This window comes from Lynx canadensis, chromosome E1, assembly GCF_007474595.2.
Source record: "Lynx canadensis isolate LIC74 chromosome E1, mLynCan4.pri.v2, whole genome shotgun sequence".
Taxonomy (NCBI): Eukaryota; Metazoa; Chordata; class Mammalia; order Carnivora; family Felidae; genus Lynx; species Lynx canadensis.
In genome coordinates, this window is record NC_044316.2 from 41,105,014 (window position 1) to 41,126,803 (window position 21,790).

The window sequence follows — 21,790 nt, forward strand, 5'->3', positions numbered from 1 at the left end:
AGGAGACAGACTTAACTTCTGGTCCTTTTGGGGAGATTCCCTGGCCAGCCTTCCATACTCTTTATTCTGTGCAAAATCAAACTCTGGGGCCCTGGATAAACTTTGAGGAGAATTCTAGATGCCCGTTTTTAAATTTTTTTTTTTTTTTTCCAACGTTTATTTATTTTTGGGACAGAGAGAGACAGAGCATGAACGGGGGAGGGGCAGAGAGAGAGGGAGACACAGAATCGGAAACAGGCTCCAGGCTCTGAGCCATCAGCCCAGAGCCCGACACGGGGCTCGAACTCACGGACCGCGAGATCGTGACCTGGCTGAAGTCGGACGCTTAACCTACTGCGCCACCCAGGCGCCCCTGTATATATTTTTTAAATTAAAACAATTTTCGGGGCGCCTGGGTGGCGCAGTCGGTTAAGCGTCCGACTTCAGCCAGGTCACGATCTTGCGGTCCGTGAGTTCGAGCCCCGCGTCGGGCTCTGGGCTGATGGCTCAGAGCCTGGAGCCTGCTTCCGATTCTGTGTCTCCCTCTCTTTCTGCCCCTCCCCCGTTCATGCTCTGTCTCTCTCTGTCCCAAAAATAAATAAACGTTGAAAAAAAAAAATTAAAAAAAAAAAATAAATTAAAACAATTTTCTTTTATTTTGGGGGAGGAGTGTATGTGCATGCATGCGAGTGGGAAGAGGGGAAGAAGGAGAGAGAGAGAGAGAGAGAGAGAGAGAGAGAGAGAGAGAAAATCTTAAGCAGGCCCCATGCTCAGTGCAGAGGCCAACACAGGGCTTGATCCCATAACTGTGGCATCATAACCTGAACTGAAGTCAAGAGTTGGAGGGTCAACCGACTAAGCCACCCAGGTACCCCTCTTCAGGATATGTTATCGAGTTTAAATTTTAAAAGATGTCTGCAAAATTCCCATCTGTCCCGACAATAGTTATGTCTTTGGTCACATACATTTCGTTGAGGTTTATTTGGGAAATTAAAAAACTACATTCTTCTGATAGAGAGAGGCAACTCACATCATCATGCTTGAGTCAATGTCCTGTGGTCTGTTGCCCACTCGGACCATCAGTGTCTGATGCTGGCAAGTACCGACGGGTTTTCCCCAGGGCAACTGTAGTTTCTTCTTCTCCCTCTAGATGGCAGAATTCCCTCTGGAGCCAATGCTGTGCAAAATGCTGATCATGTCTGTGCATCTGGGCTGCAGTGAGGAAATGCTGACCATTGTGTCCATGCTGTCTGTGCAGAATGTCTTCTACAGGCCCAAGGTAGGGAGTTCAGACTCAAATTCAGGTAGGGGTGTGGCGAAGTTGGGTAAAATCAGCCTGTTGCCACTGAAGTGCTTACAGTGGACACTTGACAGGGTCACATAGGGCTCCCTGGAACTGCTGGGTGATTACTTAGTAGCTGTTGGACAGAAAACGATCCTCTATCCCACTTCTTGGCAGGATAAACAAGCCCTTGCAGATCAAAAGAAAGCTAAATTCCACCAGACCGAAGGGGACCACCTCACCCTGCTGGCTGTGTACAACTCCTGGAAGAACAACAAGTTCTCCAACCCCTGGTGCTATGAGAACTTCATCCAGGCTCGTTCGCTGCGTCGGGCCCAGGATATTCGCAAGCAGATGTTAGGCATAATGGACAGGTACCATCTGGCGACTTTTCCCCATGTGTGAATTCAACCTGCTTGACCGTCATGTCTGTTGATCTCTAAATGCACCCGAGAGAAGTTACAGGCCCCTCACATAAGCTTTTTCCTCCAGTTTTTCCATCTTTGTTATACCTCTCTCCAAGCAAGGGTGCAGCTGAGAATCACTTCAGAAAGTTCCTAAGAGGTTGACTTATTAGTTGTTGAAAAATGCTTAGTTTACAGGCCTCTGGGACATTACTGGTAGAGTTGAATAAGATCTCTGGCTCTTACTGTATCCATCTTGCCCACTGTGGAGCTGTGCCTGTGGTACCTTTAGGTACCTCTTCCAGAGGGGAACCCCAGACTCTGGGGACCCACGGTGGGGGTGTTGGGCACCATCATTCTGGAAGACAGAACCTCTGAATGCAAGCTAGTCTCCCATCTTTATCTTCCCTTGATTTATTGCCCTGCTAGACACAAGCTGGATGTGGTCTCCTGTGGCAAGTCCACAGTCCGAGTGCAAAAGGCCATCTGCAGTGGATTCTTCCGGAATGCTGCCAAGAAAGACCCTCAGGAGGGCTACCGGACACTGATTGACCAACAGGTGGTCTACATCCACCCTTCCAGTGCTCTCTTCAATAGACAGCCAGAATGGTAGGTGGGCAGGGGCAGGGCCAGGGTCTGGGGGCAGTTGTGGACAGAAAGAACCTGTAAATTCTACTGCCATTTTACATTTAGGTGTTCACCCAACCCAGCACATTCTCCTCCGACATTGCTTCTGTTTCTAGAACAGTGGAAGCCTGAAGTAGGCACAGTATCCGGCCTGTTAAAGAGAAATAAAATCATAGGGGTGAGAGGGAAGGCGGATTTTAGGGATTGTCTAATGAGGTGGTTTAAACAAGTTTTTTACGTAACATTTTTAAAAAATTGGACTCTTACCCACCCTAATATCAAACTGATAAGAAACCACGGTGCTGCCTTGCAGGGAGGATCGGAGATGCAGAGCCTTGCTGCGTGGCCTTCCCCAGTCCCTGTGGCAGCCCCCGAGGCTCCTCTTCAGGGCCCCAGAGTCTGTGTAGACAGCCTGAAAAACCACCCTCACGCTCCACAGAGCAGGGAGCCAGGTCCAGAGAAGGGCTGTGTTTGGCTTCGTGTCACTTAACCAGTTAGGGCCGGAGCCTCCTGACAGCCTTCTCGTGGGTAGAGGTGTGCAGGCTCCTCAGTACTGGGGTGTGGCTGTCGTAAACAGAGACTGCAGTCCCCTGAGGGTTCAGGCAGGGGAGTTAAGAGGGTAAAACTCAAGCTCAGCTGAGTCCCACAGGGGACCACGGTGACTGGAGTGGAGCCTGGATGGGAGGCTTGAGCCTGATCTCTGTGCCCCACTCAGGGTGGTGTATCACGAGCTGGTACTGACCACGAAGGAGTACATGCGTGAGGTCACCACTATCGACCCCAGGTGGCTTGTGGAATTTGCTCCAGCCTTCTTCAAGGTCTCCGACCCGACCAAGCTAAGCAAGCAGAAGAAGCAGCAGCGTCTTGAACCCTTGTACAACCGCTACGAGGAACCCAACGCTTGGAGAATATCCCGGGCCTTCCGACGGCGCTGAGAGGTGACACTTCTCTGTCTGCCTCTCCTGCAGTGGGGGCCCAGGGCTTGGACTCCCTTTTATTGATGAAGAGCTGGTCCTGAGGATGCAGCCGTCCAGTGACTGAATATCTTCACTGGGCGTTTTCTAAACTTGATTCTTATTTCTTCCCTGGTGGTCAAAATAGAAACAGGGATTTACGCCTGGTTTGACCAGAGCCCCCAGCCCTGACCACCTCAAGGCACTGTGGCCAGCCGGGGCTCGCAGCCAGTATGGGAGTACATGGCATCATCTCCACAAAATGGGCAACTCGTGGAGCCCTAGGATGGGAAAACGGAGTTGCGAGCATCTGACGCCCAGACGTAGCGAGGGCCCCGACGCCCGAGCTGGGACTCTGGAGGAAGGGGCCGCGGAGCTCACTGACAGTGTTGGCCCCACTTCTGCCCCTGCCCAGCCCCTGTACTTTCGCTTAACCTCTTGGAAATATTTATTTTCTTAACGAAACATAAATGGTTTTCTGTGGCTGTTTCTTCTAGCTGAAAGGTTAGGATATTGGCCTGGGCCCAGGGTGGGGAGATTTGTGGCTTTGGTGCACATGGTGGAGAGTCCCCTGTAACCAGAGCTTGGGGCCTCTTTGGGCTCGGAGGTGACACATAGCCCAAGCCTGCAGTCGTATCTCTTGACACCCGCACGAGCCCGGTGTGGCTGCACACGGTCCCATGATTAACCACATCCACTGCCCCAGTCTGGGCGCCTGAGTGGTTACAGATGCAGCATGTGGGATACAGAAGGCTCTCCTGGCTCCCTCCGCTGCACACCACACAATGTGCAGCGTGTCCTTTTTCCTTTTGAAACATGCAAGGGACGTCACAGCTTTTGTTTGTTTTTTGTTTTTATTCCCCCTCCCCCCGCCCAGGTCCTCGATGGGCTTTAACAAAGGGTTTTTATGGTCAAAGCCTCTCGTCCCCCCACCACAAACAGAAAACCCACCGAACCCCTTTCAGAGTCAGCTTGCTGTTGCCGAGTGGGTTTCTTGTAGCATTTGGTTGGGGAATAGCCACCTCCCAGTGCCCCTGTCATGGCTCCCAAGGAAGCTCTTGACTTTGAAGGACATCCCACAGATGCTGCCAGGCCAGGTTGTTTCCAGAGCTTCTGGAAAGCTGGTCTGGATGTGGAGCTTGTAGGGAAGCCCCTGGGGGGTTGGACACCTCGTATAGAACTACTGACTTGTCCACCAGATGCTGAGTTTATGACATTCTAGGATGTGAAAGAACGTAGGCTGTTGCTGGGCGGCAAACTGACCACCCTAAAGACGATTCAGAGAGAATCCAGCAGAGAAGAGCTCAGGCCAGGGAGTCTGCTGACTGAGATCCCCACCCCTTCCTTGAGTTGAGCGAGCGCCTCCAATTCTGTTTGCTCCTGGGAAGCCCTGGCCGGTAATTAAGGGCAGGGGATCTTTGTGTGTTCACCTCTAAGGCCTTACGGGGAGAGAGAGGCAGGGATCTACAGAGGAGGAGGCCGAGAGCAAAGCAGGGGCTGGGCACCCAGCTCCCCAGTCTCTAAGAACTCCCTCCGGGCTTGGTAGCCTGCCTGCCCCAGCTGAGCGCCCAGCACCAAAGACATTGGCACCTAGGAGATGGTTATGGCCCTGGGGGCAGGGTGGGGAGGTTTGGGATTGAAGCTGAGGTTGAGAAGGACTTGTTCCACAGGCAAAGGTGAGAGACAGCAGGGCTAGCCATCTCCTGTGGGTTAGGTGAGCAAAGGACCCTGGCTCTGTGGGTGTTCCTTAAACAACTGTCCCAAGAGCTGTCTCTCTGCTATGTCAAGGTGGTTGATGTCTGACCTTCGGACCGGCCATCAGGAAACAGCATGTCGGCAGCATCGCTGAGCCTGCTCAGAGGGAGATGGGCCAGATTGGGAAGAACTTGCCCGCTGCTCCCACACAATGGGGCCCTTGTTTCTCTTCCTCGAAACAGTATCTCCCGAGATTGAGTGACAGGTCAGGAGAGGATGTGGGTCTCCTGCAGGGAGCTGGAATCTTCTAGGCCATTCACCCCACCCCGCAGGAGCCTAGCTCAGGGATTTCCTGCCCCTGTGCACGTGTTGAGTCTGTGCTTGCATACGTGGGGGGGACCATCCCCATGGGGCTCATGTAAACTCTACCGCTGGGTCAGGCTCCTCGGTCTAGGGTTTACCTTCATCCAGTCCGGAGCTTGATTTCCCCTGGTGGTTGCTAGAAGCTGCCACCTCTAAGCGGTGGCCCTCCAAGGTTAAGGATTTGAACAAAGAGCTGTGAGGAGTGACTTGTTAATAAACATTTCAGAGGGTAGAGGTCATGTGTCTCAGGCTGTGGACACCGTTTCTCACCCAAATCTGTCACTCCTATACACATACGCAGGACCCCAGGGTTTCCATGGACTTCTACACCTTCCTACCGTAAGAGCCTGGCTTTAATATGGAATTAAATTACATGCATTTTTTTTTAATGAAGATTTTTTTTTAATGTTTATTTTATTTTTGAGAGAGGGAGAGAGTGCAAGGAGGGGAGGGGACAGAGAGAGAGGAAGACACAGGATCTGAAACAGGCTCCAGGCTCTGAGCTGTCAGCAGAGCCCAACGTGGGGCTCAGCTCAAACTCACAAACCGTGAGATCGTGACCTGAGCCAAAGTCAGGCGCTTAACCGACAGCCACCCAGGTGCCCCTACATTATATGTATTTTTAAAAAACACGTATATTTTTTAAAACTTGTGTTTTACTTAAAATTTTAATGTTTATTCTTTTTGAGAGAGAAAGAGTGTGAGTGGAGAGGGGCAGAGGGGGAGATGCAGAATCTGAAGCAGGCTCCAGACTCTGAGCTGTCAGCACAGAGCCCGACACAGGGCTCGAACTCCCAAACCGTGAGATCATGACCTGAGCTGGTTGGATGCCTAACCGACTGAGCTACCTAGGTGCCCCTAAAACTTGTATCTTAAAAGTTTCTGTTCCCTTGCTCTAAATTATAAAAGTTGTTGTTTTGGGTTTCTAGGAAGAACAGTAATGTTGTTTTTTATTTGTGCATAGTGGCTGACCAGTACCCTTCCTTTGAGGGCTTGGGGACTGGGGACCCAGGCTGTTCAAGCCCTAAGGAGGGCTGGGCCAGCACAGCCTCGGCGCTGCAGTTCTGGTTTACCTGAAGAATACATTTTCACCAGAGCCTGGATCCTGGGAAGCCGTTTCCACAGGGGCTGGGTCTAGAACCTTCCATTCTGCCCCCTCGCACCTCGAGGGGTATCAGGTCTACTCCCTCCAGGTGTCACCACTTTCTCAGCCTTGCCTCTCCCAGCACCCACAGAGAACAGCCCCAGGATTCTGGGCAAGGGGCACGTGTTTTCTGCTCCCCTTTCCCTGAAGATGTAGTGTCTTTTCCTCCACAGGTCAGCATGCAGGGCCTGCTCTGGCCTTTCCCTACACCCTCTTGCCCGGGTGCCTTTCTTCTCTCTCCATTCTCCAGACCCTCTCCATACAAACTCTTGTCCCCATTTTCAGCAAAAACCAACCTAGAGCCACTGCAGGAGGGGGGGACACACAGTTGAGGTGTAGACATGGGTAGCATGGCCATGGGAAGGGCATCATAGAACCCACAGGCCAAACCCTGCCTGAGGAAGCCCCCGGAGGGCCTCCAAGCTCAGTAGCCCAATCTGGCCCCTGCCTGGGCAGGAAGATGCCTGGTGGCCAGGGGTCACCAGGCCAGATTATAAAAGTACCCTTCAACCATTCTTCCAGGACCCGGACACAATAATCGTGGGAGGAGGAGAGGCCAGGTAACAGCCCATTTTTCAGAGGAAAAGAATCGGAGGCGAACTGTCTTCTCCCAGATCCATAAGGGAAGTTACATGTCAGGGCCAGGCCCCAAACTCTGATCGTCTGCCCCAAAGCTGGGGCTCTTTCCAACCCCAATTCTCCCATGGTGGCAAAGAGGACACAGGATGCTAAGGAGAAGCAGGGGCCTTTATTGGGGTCTGGCAGATGTGGTGGAGGTGGGGGTGGAATCCCAGGCCCGGGCCTAGGAAAAGGCAGAGAAGAGGCAAAGGGCCCTAGGAGCAGGAACCCAGCCCTCCCCTGCCTCTACCCTGCAGCCCCTCCCCCACCCCAGGTTCCTTACTCCAGCCTCCCCCTGCCTCTGGGAACACAGCACCAAGAATGGACAAGCAGGACCCTCCAGGGCCACCGCTTGGAGCGGAGTGCAGGATCCAGACTTCTGTCTGCCCACAGTGGGAGATCTGGGGAGCTCAGTGCACCCTTCTCCACCAGGATAAAGTGGGAAACGCGCCTTCTGTCCCCCAGAACAGAGCAGACTCTTTTCTCTGTGATGGGGGAGAGGAGTGAAGCTTGGGCCTCGACGTAGAACCTGGGAAGAGGCTGGAGGTGACATCTCCAGAGGAGCTTCTAGACCCCACCTTTGCACTTGCAGGGTCTCCGCTTTTCCTTCCCATCAACTCTGGTGAGCGGTTCAGAGTCTGGGCAGGGGCAACTGGTGGGCCAGCAGGGATCTGCTCCAAAGACATCTGCGGGCTTCAGAGTGAGGGTTTCCCCAACACCAAATTCATCTATATGTACACAGGGCAGCACCCACCGGCAGTAGGGGAGCAGCGGCCAGGGCTAGTAAGAGTAGCCACCCTTGGGGCCAAAGGGCTGGGCAGGGCCAGCCAGCTCTGGGAGGTAGGCAGGGCTCTCGTCCAAGTGGGACAAAGGGACTGTGTCCTCCTCACTGACTGGCCGGTCAAACTCGGCCTTGAGGGCTGGACGCTGATTGTCCGGGAAGGCCAGGGAGAAGAGGGCCTCAGGCTCACACACAAACTTGTACACGTAGCGCTCACCAGCCACCTGTGGGAAGAGAGGGGCTGGGTGGGCCTAGCTCTTCCTCCAGGTGAGTGTGGGTTGGGGGACGCAGCCCTGGGTGAGGTCCCAGCAGGTGCGTGGGGCACATCTCTCCCGTGCCGGCTCCTCCGAGAAGCCAGCTCCCCACAGAGTTCCCGTTCTCCAATCTCAATGTCTCCACATTTGGGCTTTTCACTTACTGTTTGAGCACTTTTCTGGGGAGAGGGAAATCTTGTCCACAGTTTCTCATTCCCTCTGTCCGGTTCATTATCGGCTCCCACCAACTTGCTGAGAAATGCTCCCCTGCCCCCATCACCTTTCCCACAGTTACTGCCTCTCACCCGCCCCGGCCCTGGGGCCTTGGCCCCTCACCTTCTGCATGATGCCTTTTTCATAGTAGTATCGGAGCGAGCGGCTCAGTTTGTCGTAGTTCATGGCCGGCCGGTTCTTCTGGATGCCCCAGAGCCTGGCAACCTGGGGACGGGACAGAGGTTTGGGATGCTGGTGCTGGCTCAGCAGACAAAAGCGGGGGGCAGGTCAGAAAGAGCACCTGAGATTCTTCGTGCAAAACAGAAGCTGGTCCTGCGGACCAAGCAGCAGCCCACAGACCCAGGTTTGACAAGAATTCAGGTCAGGGGAGGCATGTGCCGCATTCCCAGATCCTGTTATCTCCAGGCCCCAGAGATGTTGGGAGGAGAGGTGGGGACATCTGGGAGGCCCACCTCCTCGGGCTCTATTAGTTTGAACTCCATCCCCCGGCCAGTCCAGGCGATGAAGTGGGCATTCGTTGGGTCATCCAGCAGGGCCACCAGAAATTGCCACAGTTGCAAGGCGCCCCTGCGCTGGTAGGGCGGTCCCTCTCGGAACGCTCCGACGCCTTCCTGCTTGATGTCTCCTGGGGAACACAGAAAGCAGGTGTCAGGTTTGTGCCTCCTGGTCCCCCAAGTAACCCCATCTCCCCTCCCCAGCGGTATTGTGATTCTCGGGGGGGGGCACAGAAGGCAAGGGTAAGACCCTGGCCCTTTCGTAGTCACTTCTCTGACCTTCAAATTTCTCAGGGACAACACAGACATCATCTGGGAATGGTCGAAGAGGTTTCTCATAGCCATAACCTTGAGGAGGAAGTTGGGGGTCACTCAGATCTGGGGGCTCATCGATATGAGCCTCCAGAGAGTCCAGAGGGACTCCTGCACAGGAGACCCTCCCCGACAGCAAGACTCCTTCCTCCACCTTGGAGGGCTTGGTGGAGAGGAGGGGGCTGCCTTACCCATGGCCCCGTCGCCTGGAGAGTGTCCGGAGAAACCCTCTGTGTGAAGATACATTGATGCACACCCAGGGACATCTGGGAGGGGAGGAGAGAAGAAAGGGTGATGTTACAGGTGGCTGCGGTGGGGGCAGCAGTCCTACCCACATTCGAGAACTCCTTCCTGCCAGCCTGCTTTCCGGTTCTTTTCCCAGCTGCCTGCCAACCACCAAATCCCAAGGCAAGTTCACCCAGAGGGGGCACAAGGCTTGAACCTCTCAGCTTGAAGTTTGGGCCAGAGGGCATGGCCGGCAGCAGCTGGGCCTGGCAAACTGTTGCACAAGGCCCAAGATTCCAGGGAACAGCTGTTTCCTGTGAGTTTAGGGGGAGGAGGAAGGGGAGGGATGAACCTCCGGGGAAAGGGTTCAGTGTCCATGCCTAAGACTCCCTTGGAATGGGCTAACCTCCGGTCAGCAGGTTGGGTTCCTAGCTGTGTGTGTGTGTGTGTGTGTGTGTGTGTGGTGTGTGTGTGTGTGTGAGAGACAGAGAGAGAGAGAGAGAGAGAGAGAGCACACTGAGCATGTGTTTAGGGAGGGAGGAAACCGAGGTCGGGGGCTGGGGGAAGACTAGCAGGTAGGTAGGGAAGGAGAGGGGGAGAGCGAGAGAGAGGGAGGAAGGGGGGAGAGCGAGAGCACGCCAGAAGCCAGAATGTATCTGTATCTGGGGACAAGGCAGTGGGCACTGGGCCGTGTTTTTTTCATTTCTGACAGCAGAGCATATTCACTCCCTTTTCATTCTACTCCCTAGGATGGAAATATCCCTACTCCACCTGGAGGAGGCGGCTGTGTGAAGCCACCCGTTCAAGTCCCAGCCCCTTCCCGCCCTACCCCCTCCACTCCCACCTATGAATGAGATGGTGAAACCCGACACCTCCGGGAGGAGGCGGGAGGGTGGGCTCATTCATGCCTCCATTTTGTGAATGGAATTCCTGACTCCATTGAGAGGAAGCTGAAGGGGGAGGGGCAGGAGTTCAAGGGCATGTAACCAGATCTCCTCCGGTCTACATCCTTTGAAGGTCAGCAGCGAGAGCATTTCCCTCTCCTTCCTCCACCTCACTGCCTGGTGAGACTCAGCTAATGCCCCGGGTTTGAGGAGAGGCGCGCCTTTCTGATTCTCACTGGGGGGCAGCCCTGGATTGGGGGGGGGGGGAGTTGTGGTTCATCCCCCTACCCCTGAAAGACTGGACATCAGGAAAAGGGAAATTCGAAAGCTCTAGCCAGCTCTGCGCCTACTCGAACCTCAGTATTTATTTTTCTCATACAAGCTGGCAGATGAATTCAAACTTGGGGATGGCAACAGTGGAACAGAAACCAAGGTTTTCTGGGTCCCTCCTAAATGAGAAAGGCCCTCCCTTCGGGACCTGAGGCTTTGAATTCCAGCTGTTTATGAATGTAGCTAAGCGTATCTCACTCCTGTTCACAGCCAGGCGGAACTAGCAGTCCTATTTCGGTATCCGGCCCTATCAACCCGGAGGCCCCAACAAGAAGGTGGAAACCACACAGTCACCCCGCGTTCCAGTTGGGAACTGAGCCTGGCTAGTTGCGGGTTCATGTTTCTCTTCGTTCAAATCCGTTTATGTGTTTCGGATTCTGTGGGGACTGGGACACATCCTATTCATCACTGTGTCTTCCAGCGCCACAAGCCCACACTCCAGGCCGGTAAGGTCATTATAACCTCAAACCCTTGCTGAAGAGAAACAGGAAGAAAGGCTTCCTAGGAAGTCACAAGCTGCCTGAGGGCAAGGACCTGCAAACCACTCATCTTTTATCTGAGTACAAGTTTGCTGACTGGAAAATGACAATTGTTTTGAACCTCCATTAAAAAAAAGCGAGTGGTTGGGTGGGTTGGAGGTAGGCACTGGTAAATGGGCGTGGGGGTGGGTGGGTAAAACACTTGGGAGACATTCTGGGTCTAGTGGAACTGTCCATTTGATCACATGCCACCCTCCCCGGCGATGCCCCCCAAACTCCTCCTCCCCCTCCCCGGGAGCATTTCTTACCAGAGTCGTAGGCGAAGTCCGTCTGCTCCTGTTTGATCACCACCCCCGCCCCTGGGTACCTGTGCCCGCTGACTCCACCCTGGCCCACTGGTGGCTGGCCCGCCTGTTCGTACAGGGGGTCAAGGTATTCCTGCTTGAAGCTCTGCTGGGGGTAGGGTGGGCAGGGCTCCGACAGCTGGTGTGGGTAGGGGGCTGGGAGGGGTTCCCGGCCCCCTCCCTGGGAGGATGTGAGGGGGTGGCAAATATCCAAGGGTTGCTGGAAGACAGAGCTGGGTGTGGTTGGAGGGAGAAGGAAGAAGAGATTAATTTGAGCCGTGCTGGGTCCTCGCGCCGACCACCCCCAGAGCTTGCGGAGTGGGCTCAGGTGTGTGTGTGTGTGTGTGTGTGTGTGCGCGTGCGTCAGGGTCGGGGGTGGGGTGTCGACATCCCTTCTTCCCTACCTCCCCCCACGCCAGGTCTCTTAAGGGCAGGTGGAGAACACTCAGGGATTGAGGAAGAACTGGTGAGGCCGGGGCCCACCTCCTCCTTACCTATGCTCCCCGACGTACCCATGGCCAGGGTGGGGCTGGGAGGTGCCGGAGGATCTCAGGAAGCTCCGTTGTTCTGCCCGGGAGAAGGGCTGCAGGGGCGACTGTCCAGGGGCACCGGGGGCGGGGGACTTGATGGCGATTTGTCTAGGGGGGTCATAGGCACTGGAGTTGAGGGGGAGATGGGGGTGAGGGGGCAGAGAAGCTGGGCGAGCATCTTTGAACCCTTTATCCCCCCCGGGAAGTGAGTCACAGGGATCAGGGGAGGAGGACGAGTAGAAGGTGCTGGGAAAGGCCCGGGCCCCAAGCGAACTCTTTTTCTCCTTTTGTGAATCCTGAGAATGCCTCTCCCCTGGGTGGGCCGGTGGCTTCCTCGGGTGGAAAGGCTCTGCCCAGGCCTTGACACACACATCCCTTGAACCCCCTGCTGTGTTCTTCCTCCCGACAACTCAGAGGAAATCCTGAGCCGTGGGGCTCCCCTGACAGGGGCTCAGAAATCCTTTCTGTGGTCTATGTGGCAGTGCATCTGCCGCCTTTCGCCCTCCCTCCCCCATCCCGGCCCTTCACCAGGGCCAGGCTGGGGCTCACCTGGAATAAAGGCACTGCTCGCCATGGTGATAGGGGAGTGGCAGCTTCCTGCTGCAGGACAGGGCCGGGTCTGTGCGGGGACTCTGGGGCTCCTTCTTGATCCTGGTGGGGGGGCTGTGGAAAGCTACTGCAGGGGTGAGGGGTGGGGGTGGGGGCAGAACAAGGCCAGAGCGGGTCACAGAAGAGGCCAGAAGAGCTCCCGACACCTTCTGCTCTTTGACGGCCAGCTGGGTGACCTGTGCAGACTCAGCCCCTCTCTGGGTTTCGGTTTTCAGAGACTCACGGTCAGACAGTTTGGCTGTTGACGCCGTGTCTAGTTTTATACGTCGGGCTGATGTCCAATATTAACCAAAGAAACCGTCCAAAATCCAACATTTACTACAACCCCAACCCCCAAAAAAACACCTTTGTAGGATTGAGCACCTCCAACCCAGGGCCTGTGGTTTGCCTGAGCGCCCTGGAAAATTCCAAGGGAGAGAGATGTTTTCTTATTTGGTGCTCTAAAGAATCTTTCTTTCCCCGGCTGAGGTTGGATATTAGCCTACTTGCACGTCAGCTGACCAACATTAAACACATGGTCCTGATTCTCTGTGAAGACTAGTCTCTCCTGTGGCCCCCGCTGGGTCTGCAAACCCCAGCCACCAGGCCGAGCAGCACATTTGGTTCCAAGTCTGCTGAGCGCGAGGGTCTGTCTTCCCGCGTGGAGCCAAATGCCTGTGACTGACTGTTCCCTGTTTTCCATTATATGTGCCCTTCCTGCATTTTATCAAAGACAGTTGAGACCGGAGTATCTGACAGTAAAGCGGGGCTTCTCAACAGGGCCAGGTCATTCTTGTTGTGGGGGGCCGTCCTGAGCATTACGGGGTGTTCAGCAGCACCTCTGGCCTCCCTACCCACTAGATGCCTGTAGCACCCCCCCCTCGGTTGTGACAACCCCGAACATCTACAGACGTCGCCCCCGTGTCTCCTTGGGGGCAAAATTGCTCCTGGGTGCGTGAAAGTAACTGAGAAAAGAAGACCCGGACCCTGCTGAGCTGATCCAAGCCCCTCATTTCGGAAACTGGGAAGTGGGGGATCAGAGAGATGAAGTTCGCACGTCCCACAGCCAGGATGCAGAAAGCCCCGATTTGGACCAAGGGCCTCATCTCCCAGTTACTGAGTCCTGGAGTCCAAACCTAAGAATGGGGAGCCCTGTTCTCCCTTTCCTTTAGGAGGGAACAAGTTCATCTTTTGTGATTCTCTACCCCTATGACTCATTTCCTGCCCTCCCCGACTCCCCACTCCCTTGACCCAGGGCCCTCCACTCACAGTTTTCTGAATGGAAATCAGGAACGAACTGCTCATCACTGTCTGGTACCTGGGCTGCAGAGAGAGAGGTCAGAGGTGAGTCTGGGTGGGGCCTCCCCCCATGGCAGTCCCCAGGAGACACCATTGCGGTGGCCTTGCAGATTAGCACCAGCCCAAGGGGAAAACAGCCTTCCTAGGACGCAAGGCAACCCCACCCCAGGTCCTAGCACCCTCCATCTCTACGCTCCATTAAGACCCTGGAGGGCAGGCTGCAAGTTCCCAGAACCTGTCTGAGCAGATTCCAGAGTCTTTTCCTGGATGCTTTGTATTTATTCCCTCCATTTTCCTGAAGTGAAGGCAGCCCTGCCCCTCCCAGAGCTCCCAGCAGAGTCACATCTGGGATGGGCAGGCATTGCAGGATATCCTAATGAACCTAGAATAACATGGGGAGATTCTGTAGCTGGGCCGGGCCCCGGAATCTGTGTTTTATACAACCTCCCGGGTGAAATCTAGAAATCTAGAACCTGGGGAAGAAGATGGAATAGAGGAAGGGTGGTGGTCCAAGAGAGGTGCATAAGAGGACAGTGGGAGAGGAAGTGGCTGGGGACACGGGCAGGTCCCCTTGCCTCCTGTCTGCAGCGTGCAGCTAGGAGAGGAAGGTTTCCGAGCTTGGAGGTCTGAGAAGCACTCCCAGGGTGCCAGCCTGGGTGGCACTGGGTTTGGGGGTTAGGCAGCAATAGAACAGCAGTTCATCCATGATCTCCAACCTGGATATTCCAGCTTTAATTTCTAGTGCTTACCCTGGCCTCTCCAACACCTTCAGGAGGGAATATAGCAGAGTCCCTCCCCGGACCCCAGAATCTTTGCCCCTCTCTCAAGAATAGTCCAAACAGAAGTGGGAAGGGGTAGACACCAAGAAGAACTTCCGGATACTCCAGGAAGAGAGTGGCTTGAAAGTGACGTGGTGGTGGAAGCCAAGGAAGGAGACTGCTCTCAGAGTGGACAAGGAGGAGAGTGACGGAGACGACAACCAGATCGAGAACGGCTGGGAAGGACGAAGGGCAGGAGGAGACGGCTGGAGGATACCTCCACTCCCAGCCCTGCACACACACACCCCAGCCTCTAGGCTTCCCAGTCAGCAGAGGCTCCATGGTTTCTTCCTGGGATTTCAGCCAGAGCCTCTAATATTGGAACTCCCTGCTTCCGCGCTTACCTCCTACAGCAGGTGCCACACAGCTGTCAGAGTGGTCTTTCTGCAATAGAAGGCCCCTCCCTTTTCTCCTTGCTTAAAGCAGGGACCCCAAAGTCTTCTTCTCAGCAGGCCTCTGACGCCCCACGTGGTCTGGCCTGCTTACCTGTCCGACCTGCCTCTCCTTGTCCTTTGTCTCCAGAGCTCTTCATTCCTCTTCCCCAAACCTTTGCCTGCCTGTATTTTTTTTTCTTCCTGGCTACCGAAGTCCTAGCTGTCACTTGGTCACTTCCTCAGACGTCTTCTCTGACCACCCACACCGAAGTGGTCCCTCTTGGCTACCCATCGCTTCCCTTGTTTATTTTTTCCCTCGCATGTACAGCTACGTGGATGCATCTTATTAATTTACTTGGATCTCTTTAATTCATTTACTTTTATGGGTTTGTTGTCTACCTTCTCCACCTGAAAGTTAAGCTCCCTGAGGGCAGGGGCTGTTGCTTTCTCTGTCTTCCTGATACCCCAGCATCTGGAAAATGGGGTCTGGCTAAGAATAGATGCTCATTGCCTTATTTGTGGACTATGTGAATAAACATACCACGATCCCATCCCCAGGCTGGTGGGAGCTGACACTGTGGACTGGGGAGCAAGAGTGGCAGAGATCCTAACAAATCAGCTCTTCCCTCTCCCTCAGGACATCCCCCTTCCCACACACACAGGCTAAATTTAATAGAGGCAGGTCCTCCCTCCAGAGAAAGCACATCTCACAAGGGATGCTTTAGGCTGTGATCAATTGCTCGGCAGGAGGATTCTTCCCCAACTTGCTTTGAATATCAGATGTGCCAAGTACTTCAAGATACGTTTATGGATAGTTGACATCTTGACAGAGGGATTGGACTGAGGGGTTGAAGAATCAGAAGCCACCAGCAGCTAAAGAAGGACTCCCGAGAAGTCAGCAGGAAACTATTCCAAAGTGATCAAATAAATGAGTAGGACACGAAGTCCCTTGGCAAAAACACACAGGCAGCATCTATCTACTCAGAAGCACAGCTGAGGCACGAAGGCAACCATCCCCCAAACTGACCCAAATCAAGAATCCCCAGGGCATTAAAAGTACATATCCCTGGGGCGCCTGGGTGGCTCAGTTGGTAGGGCATCTGACTCTTGATTTCAGCTGGGGTCATGATCCCAGGGTTGTGGGATCAAGCTCCGCGTCGGGCTCCGCACTGAGTGTAGAGCCTGCTTGAGATTCCCTCTCTCTCTCCCTCTGCCCCTCATCCCTGCTCTCTCTAGCTGAAGTAAATACAATGAAAAGAAGAAAAAGAAGAAAGAGTACACATTCCTGGGGCCCCTGGCTGGCTCACTAGGTAGGTGGAACATGTGACTCTTCGAGCCCCACGTTGGGTGTAAAGTTTACTTAAACATGCACACACTCCCGGTCCCCACCCCTGGAGAATCTAATTCCATAGGCAGGGTTGAAGCCCAGGCGCCTGTACTTTTAACAAGCACCCCTGGTGGCCCATAAGAACAGGCAGGTTTGAGGGGCGCCTCACGGTCATGAGATCAAGCCCCTCTTTGAGTGTCCACACTGAGTGTGGAGCCTGCTTGAAATTCTCTCCCCGGCCTCCCCTGCGCTCTCTCTCTCTCTCTCTCTCTCTTTAAAAAAAAAAAAAAAAAAAAGTCAGGTTTGGGAAACACGAGATAAAAGGAAGGAGCAAACCTTGCTCCGGGGCGCAAGGGCCAAGTTCATCCCCGATGTGCCCTCTGGCCCAGCCACGGGCGATAGCCCCAAAATTGGCAGGATGGGGGTGATGGAGCAGGATAAGCAACCTTCCCATCCCCGCTACCTAGGCAAGGAGGGAGGGTCCCCAGGGCAGGGGAGGTGCAGAGCGTGGGGGAGGCTGACGCATTCTGGGCCCCCTTTGGGGCTTCATTACCTGCCAGTTTCCATTGAGGTAATGGGCTGGGGGCATCTCCTGCTGGCGTCACAGGCCAGTCACAGGCCAGTTCACATGACTCTAGAGAGCCCTAGGGGTCATCCTGCCTTCCCTCCCGCCTCAGGCCCCCGAAAGGTTTGACCCCAATGTCCACTCCGCAGCAGTCCCCGGGGAGGCCCCTCCCCCCCGCACACAGCCCCTCCTCCCAAAGAGAGGCCATCCTCTTCCCAGGGCCAGGACAAATCAGCCAAGGCAAAAATGGGCTGTGATGTGAACCCCAGTCTCTGCTTGGCTCCTGCCCAGAACACTGGCTTCTCAAACCAAAAGGATAGGAGAGGGGCCTCAATCAGAGACTGTCCACAAGGATAGAAATAGGAACAGGAACACCGAGCCCCGAGTTCCTGGAGAGCAGGAGAATTTCTAATTACCGTGTTTGGTCTTGAGTGTACGCCATTTTATTTATTTGTTGACTTGGCTGAGTTTTGGCTGCCGAGCTAGTGTGCCAGGGTCTACCCCCAACTCCATCCTGGCACTAAGGTGGAGTTTATCTGCCCGGGGACATGGCAGATGATTACGGAGGGGGTGGAAAAAGTGCCACGCCAGCATAATGCCCAGAAAGAGAGAATTTGGGGGATCATCCCTCCAATATGGGGGTCAGTAGAAGAGAAGGGGCTTGGAAGCCTCCCAGGCTGGGCTCCAAGAGAAGCAGGTTAAAATAGCCAAGCAGCTTAAGCTCACCCCAGGTTAGCCACCTACCTACACCATATACGCCCCATCATCTTCTCCCCTTCCTGGGGCCCGATCACAGGGTGAAGGGGCCTCTTCAGGAGTTCCGGTAGAAGTAGGGGGAGGCATTCTCCAGGGCTTCTGCTCCACGGTGTCACCACTGGCCTTGTCGCTCACCCTTACCCTGCCCCCACCCTGGTAGCCTCTGTACTGGAAGGAACCAGTTCTCTATCTATGGAGGGACATTTGTCCCCAAGAGCCTTCTGGACGGGGAGGAGACAGAAAGATGTAGAAGGAGGCATTGTAGCTAGGAAAAACGGGGGGGAGGGGATTAACCCCATCTTGCCCCACAGACACGCTGAGGCACCAGCGTGCAAGCACACAGATTCACACACACCCTAATTCCTTTTACTATACGGCAGCACACGGGTGACACACATCTTCCGTGCACACCCTTCACACACTAGGGTCTCTTTTTCGGCTTGCAAAAACGATGGGGGAAAACCAAAGGGCAAAGGGACTGGAGAACTTGGAGGAAGATTTGGGAGCCGTAAACCTTCTGAAAAGGGGAGCACAGACCCACCCCTTTAAGAACCTCATAAAAGCTATGGATCTTCTCTTCCTAGAAAAATCCACATTGCTTTGTGTATGGTGCACCCCTAACGATTTTACACACAGTATCAGAGGGCTTAAGGACCCCTGCAACCTATCCACACAGATTCTGCGAATCCACAGACTCTACATTATAGACCCCAGCCTCATACAAAGGACATACACGGCCCAGACTCAATGTTCCTTAATACCAAACAGAACAAAGTCATTGTCCCTGAGGGTTCCCGAAGGCTCCCGACAAGCCCAGAAAGGAACCTTCGACCAGAAGCAGCACATTTTTTACCATAACCAGGCACAGCTTGGGCTCAGCCTGCCCGAACCTGGGTTTCCCTACAGCAGCCTGATCCTTTCTCTAGCAACTCAACAGATACCCAAAAACAGACACACCCTCTTAGCCTTACTTCAACCCCCCCCCCCCAATCCCCCGCCACGGTCTAGAAAAACCTCAAACCCAAAGATGTCTAAGTTGTCTCTACAGAGCCCCACTCACACTCACCCCTAAATAAGCCCGGACGCCAGACTGAACCCACAACCACATCCTCTCGGACCCAGCCTGGCATCCCCTGAATTCTTCACAGCCCCACCCACACTACTAGGACTCACCGCATCTCTCCAAATTGGGGCTTAAAAAAAAAAAAATCAAACTTGCGAGGGGGAGGTTGGGCTCCGGGTCCCACTCCTCCTGGTGCACCCCACCGCTGGCAAGTTTCCAAAGAAGCTAGACCCCTCCCTACCATCCCAAAGCTCCCCCCTGGGCTTCGGGAGTCACTGACCTGGTGGGAAGAGGCAGGAGAGGAGGCTGGGGTGGTGCTGGGATGGTGCAGGGGGACAAGGCCCCGGCAGCTGCATCTGTCTCCGCAGAGAGAGTGAGGAGCCAGTGGCCTCAGCATCCCCCTCTCAGGCCTGGCCATCCATCGCCAGCTGGGAACCTGAGCTGCTCCCTCAGAAGGAAGGAGAGGGAACCAAGGAGATCCCCACCCCCACCTCCCCACCCACTGGATTTAAATGTACAGGGACTCCCAGGGCAGCAGCATTGAAACACACACACTCGCCCTCACACTGACACATGCACAGTGTCTAGACCCCCCACCGCCAAGGGGTGGGGCTTCCAAGGTTGAGAGAACGTTTTCCTTTCCTTCCCATTCCAGAACCAGGCACAAATGGACCGGCTGCTGCCAAAATGCCCACCTCCGAGTCTGCCCTTAAATCACAGCCCTGGGAGCTGCCCACTGTGGGGAGCACAGGGACCCTCCGCTGACAGACAAGAAGCCTGGCAAGCCAGACAGAAATCAGGCATTGGGAAAGGAAGTCTTTGAGAGACTGTGGAAACTGACACCCCTGCGTTCTTCAGCTCCAGCCCAGCTCCGGAACCTCGGGAGGAGGATGGGCCGACAGGGCATACTCTGCCTGTCACTCAGGGCTGGGCACACGGGGCTTGCAGTCGGGAGAAGATGTGTATAATACCCCAGATCCCTCCAGCACCCATGCAGCCGTTGGCCACAAATTCTACAAAACGTCCTGAGTGTTTGCTCCATGCTAAATAGTCGTTCCATTAACACACATATTTTGGGGATACCACGGTAGTCAAGACAGATAGTCTCACTCCAAGGATCTTTTATCTGAAGCTTTTAAAGATGGTTCCAGAGGAGCTGGGTTTGAGCTTTAAAAACCACCAAAGATACCCAGGTGGAAGGATGGCGAGATTTTAAAGCAAAGCCCTTAGAAAGGGGTTCCCAGTGGGCAGCGGTTTCTTGGTTTCCAGAGTGTTAAAATAAAAGGACCCTAAGATGGGGGTATTAACCCTTCCCTTTCAGAGACGGTCTAAATACCATAAGGCTTCTACCTGCAACCCCACCAGCGACACCCTGAGGCTCCACCAAAACACACCAGTGGATCCAACCAGAAAACCTCAGAACCCACCTCCCTACCCGGAGAAGGCCCAGCTCCTGACCCCTCCCCAGCCAGCTCGCAGCTAACCCCTCCGCAAACACCCCAGCCAAAGCAGGGGGAATTTGCCTAGGGCAGAGGTATTCAGGAGGGAAGGAGGAGGGAGGATCACATGCCATCAGAATTACAATCAAGGCTGTTTGGGGGGGAAGCCCTGGGCCCTCTCTGCCAAAGTGCCGCAAAAAGGAATTATTTAAACTTTTGTTGTGCTTTTGGCTCAGACAGTAAATTGTTTAGCATTGGGGGTTGGGAAGAGGAGAAACCAAGGGGGGTGAAAATCAATGTTTTGGCAGCTCCAGCACATAGGTTACATATTAATTGCTCTTTCTCCCCATCCTCCTGTCTCTTATCCGCCCCTCACCCCCAACACACCAACACACACCTTGGCCTGGTGTCTGCTGCTTAACCAACTTTGCAAATGAAAATTTCTACCAGGAAAACGGGCCTGGGGCCAAGTTCCATTCAAATAAGCAAATACCCCACACAATGGTCTGATTCATCCCCAGGCCTAGTTACACAAGCCTGGCTCAGGGCAGAGAAAATAAATATCAATATAAGTGTCCACACTGGGCGCTGGGGAGAGCGGGGAGTAGGAACTGGGGGCGGGGTGGGGGGGGGTGTCTTGGAGAACTCCTTGAGGCACGGAGAGAGAAGTGGGTTAGGTTGGAATACCAATTCCAGAGAATTCCTCACCCCAATAATAAAGAAAAGGTCACAAAACTACTCACCTTCAGCAAGCCACGTCTCCTGGAAGTGACTGAGATCCTGGAAGAGATCTGAGGGGTGAATAATGGAATTGGAGAAGGTGAGGTGGAGGTGATGGTGAGAGGGAGGGAGCCCTAGCAAGCCGGGTGGCCCTCTCCCCCCCCTTGGTGGTAGGGGCCCAAGAATGATCAGAGTCCCTTGGAGGGGACTCCTTTGGGGAACGAGTCGGGGGCTCCGGGATCGGCCCTCTGGGTGTGCGAGGTGGGGAGGGTCACGATTTGTCTCTCCGGCTCTTTACCTTCGGAGTCGGGGGGCGGCAGGGAGCCGGGGTCCATGAGCTTTCCCTGCGGGACCATCAGCGCTTCGCGCAAGCTCCCATTTCCGGGCGATTTCTGCGGGGAAGGGGAAGAATGCCCCCGAGTCACCCCGAGGCCGCGGGGCCTGGGGGGCGGGGCTGGGGTCCCGGGGTGACACAGGGGCCGGTCAGCGCTGGACCGCCTTGGGGTCTCGGGGAAGGGGCTGTGGGGCGGGGTGCAGGGCGGGGGCGGGCGTGGAGGCCGGCGCGGCGCTCACGCTGCAGAAGGTGTAGGGCACTTGCTGGTCCAAGTATCCGCCTTTCATCCTCCGCTCCATCCGGCCGCTCCCTCCGGCCGCACGGCCAGGGCCCCGCGCGGGGGCAGAGACCTGGGGGCGGGGGGGCTGCGTTCGCACACCGTCCTGGGAAGGCATTGGGTGGGGGTGGGTAAGGGCAGCAGGGGGGGGCAGTCCCGAGGCTCTAGGTCCGACAGCAAAACTTCTCCGACTCACTCAGGCAATGGGGAGGTTTCCGCCCGCCGAGCTGAGCGCCGCCACCACTCCCCCTCCCGCCAAAGGAGGTCCCACCTGCTCCTGGGAGCCAGGCTCGGCGTT

General features: G+C 54.9%; 2 protein-coding genes across 3 annotated transcripts in view; one reads left to right on the forward strand and one right to left on the reverse strand.

The window, feature by feature from the left end:
- The window catches only part of DHX8 (DEAH-box helicase 8), a 31,664-nt gene extending 27,929 nt beyond the window's left edge, over window positions 1–3,735 (forward strand). Inside the window, exons 20-23 of the mRNA XM_030295564.2 lie at window positions 1,130–1,258; window positions 1,439–1,635; window positions 2,095–2,274; window positions 3,008–3,735. Of these exons, the coding sequence (XP_030151424.1) occupies window positions 1,130–1,258; window positions 1,439–1,635; window positions 2,095–2,274; window positions 3,008–3,227 (726 nt within the window). The 3' untranslated portion in view covers window positions 3,228–3,735. The remainder of the gene's footprint in view (window positions 1–1,129; window positions 1,259–1,438; window positions 1,636–2,094; window positions 2,275–3,007) is intronic.
- A 3,459-nt stretch (window positions 3,736–7,194) lies between these two features.
- ETV4 (ETS variant transcription factor 4) lies at window positions 7,195–21,547 on the reverse strand. 2 transcript variants are annotated; one of them, XM_030296767.1, is made up of 12 exons: window positions 21,455–21,547; window positions 21,180–21,273; window positions 20,905–20,952; window positions 13,790–13,843; window positions 12,482–12,608; window positions 11,897–12,040; window positions 11,367–11,635; window positions 9,332–9,406; window positions 9,108–9,176; window positions 8,787–8,959; window positions 8,437–8,538; window positions 7,195–8,070 (listed from the first exon to the last, which is right to left on the reverse strand). In XM_030296767.1, the coding sequence occupies exons 1-12, from the start codon at window positions 21,512–21,514 to the stop codon at window positions 7,846–7,848; spliced, it is 1,440 nt and encodes a 479-aa protein (XP_030152627.1). In that variant the 5' UTR covers window positions 21,515–21,547; the 3' UTR covers window positions 7,195–7,845. The 2 variants fall into 2 exon arrangements, with proteins under 2 accessions (XP_030152627.1, XP_030152626.1); XM_030296766.1 differs by having other exon boundaries at window positions 11,897–12,058.
- Between the last annotated feature and the right edge of the window lie 243 nt (window positions 21,548–21,790).

Bases quoted from the DNA above. Each gene is read 5' to 3' on its own strand.
- ETV4 (XM_030296766.1), bottom strand. From the start codon at position 21,514: ATGGAGCGGAGGATGAAAGGCGGATACTTGGACCAGCAAGTGCCCTAC. The intron at 11,636-11,896 runs GTAAGGAGGAGG...AACCACACCCAG, and splicing joins GGGTACGTCGGGGAGCATAG to CTCTGTCTTCCAGCAACCCT. The intron at 8,539-8,786 runs GTGGGCCTCCCA...TCCCGTCCCCAG, and splicing joins AACTAATAGAGCCCGAGGAG to GTTGCCAGGCTCTGGGGCAT.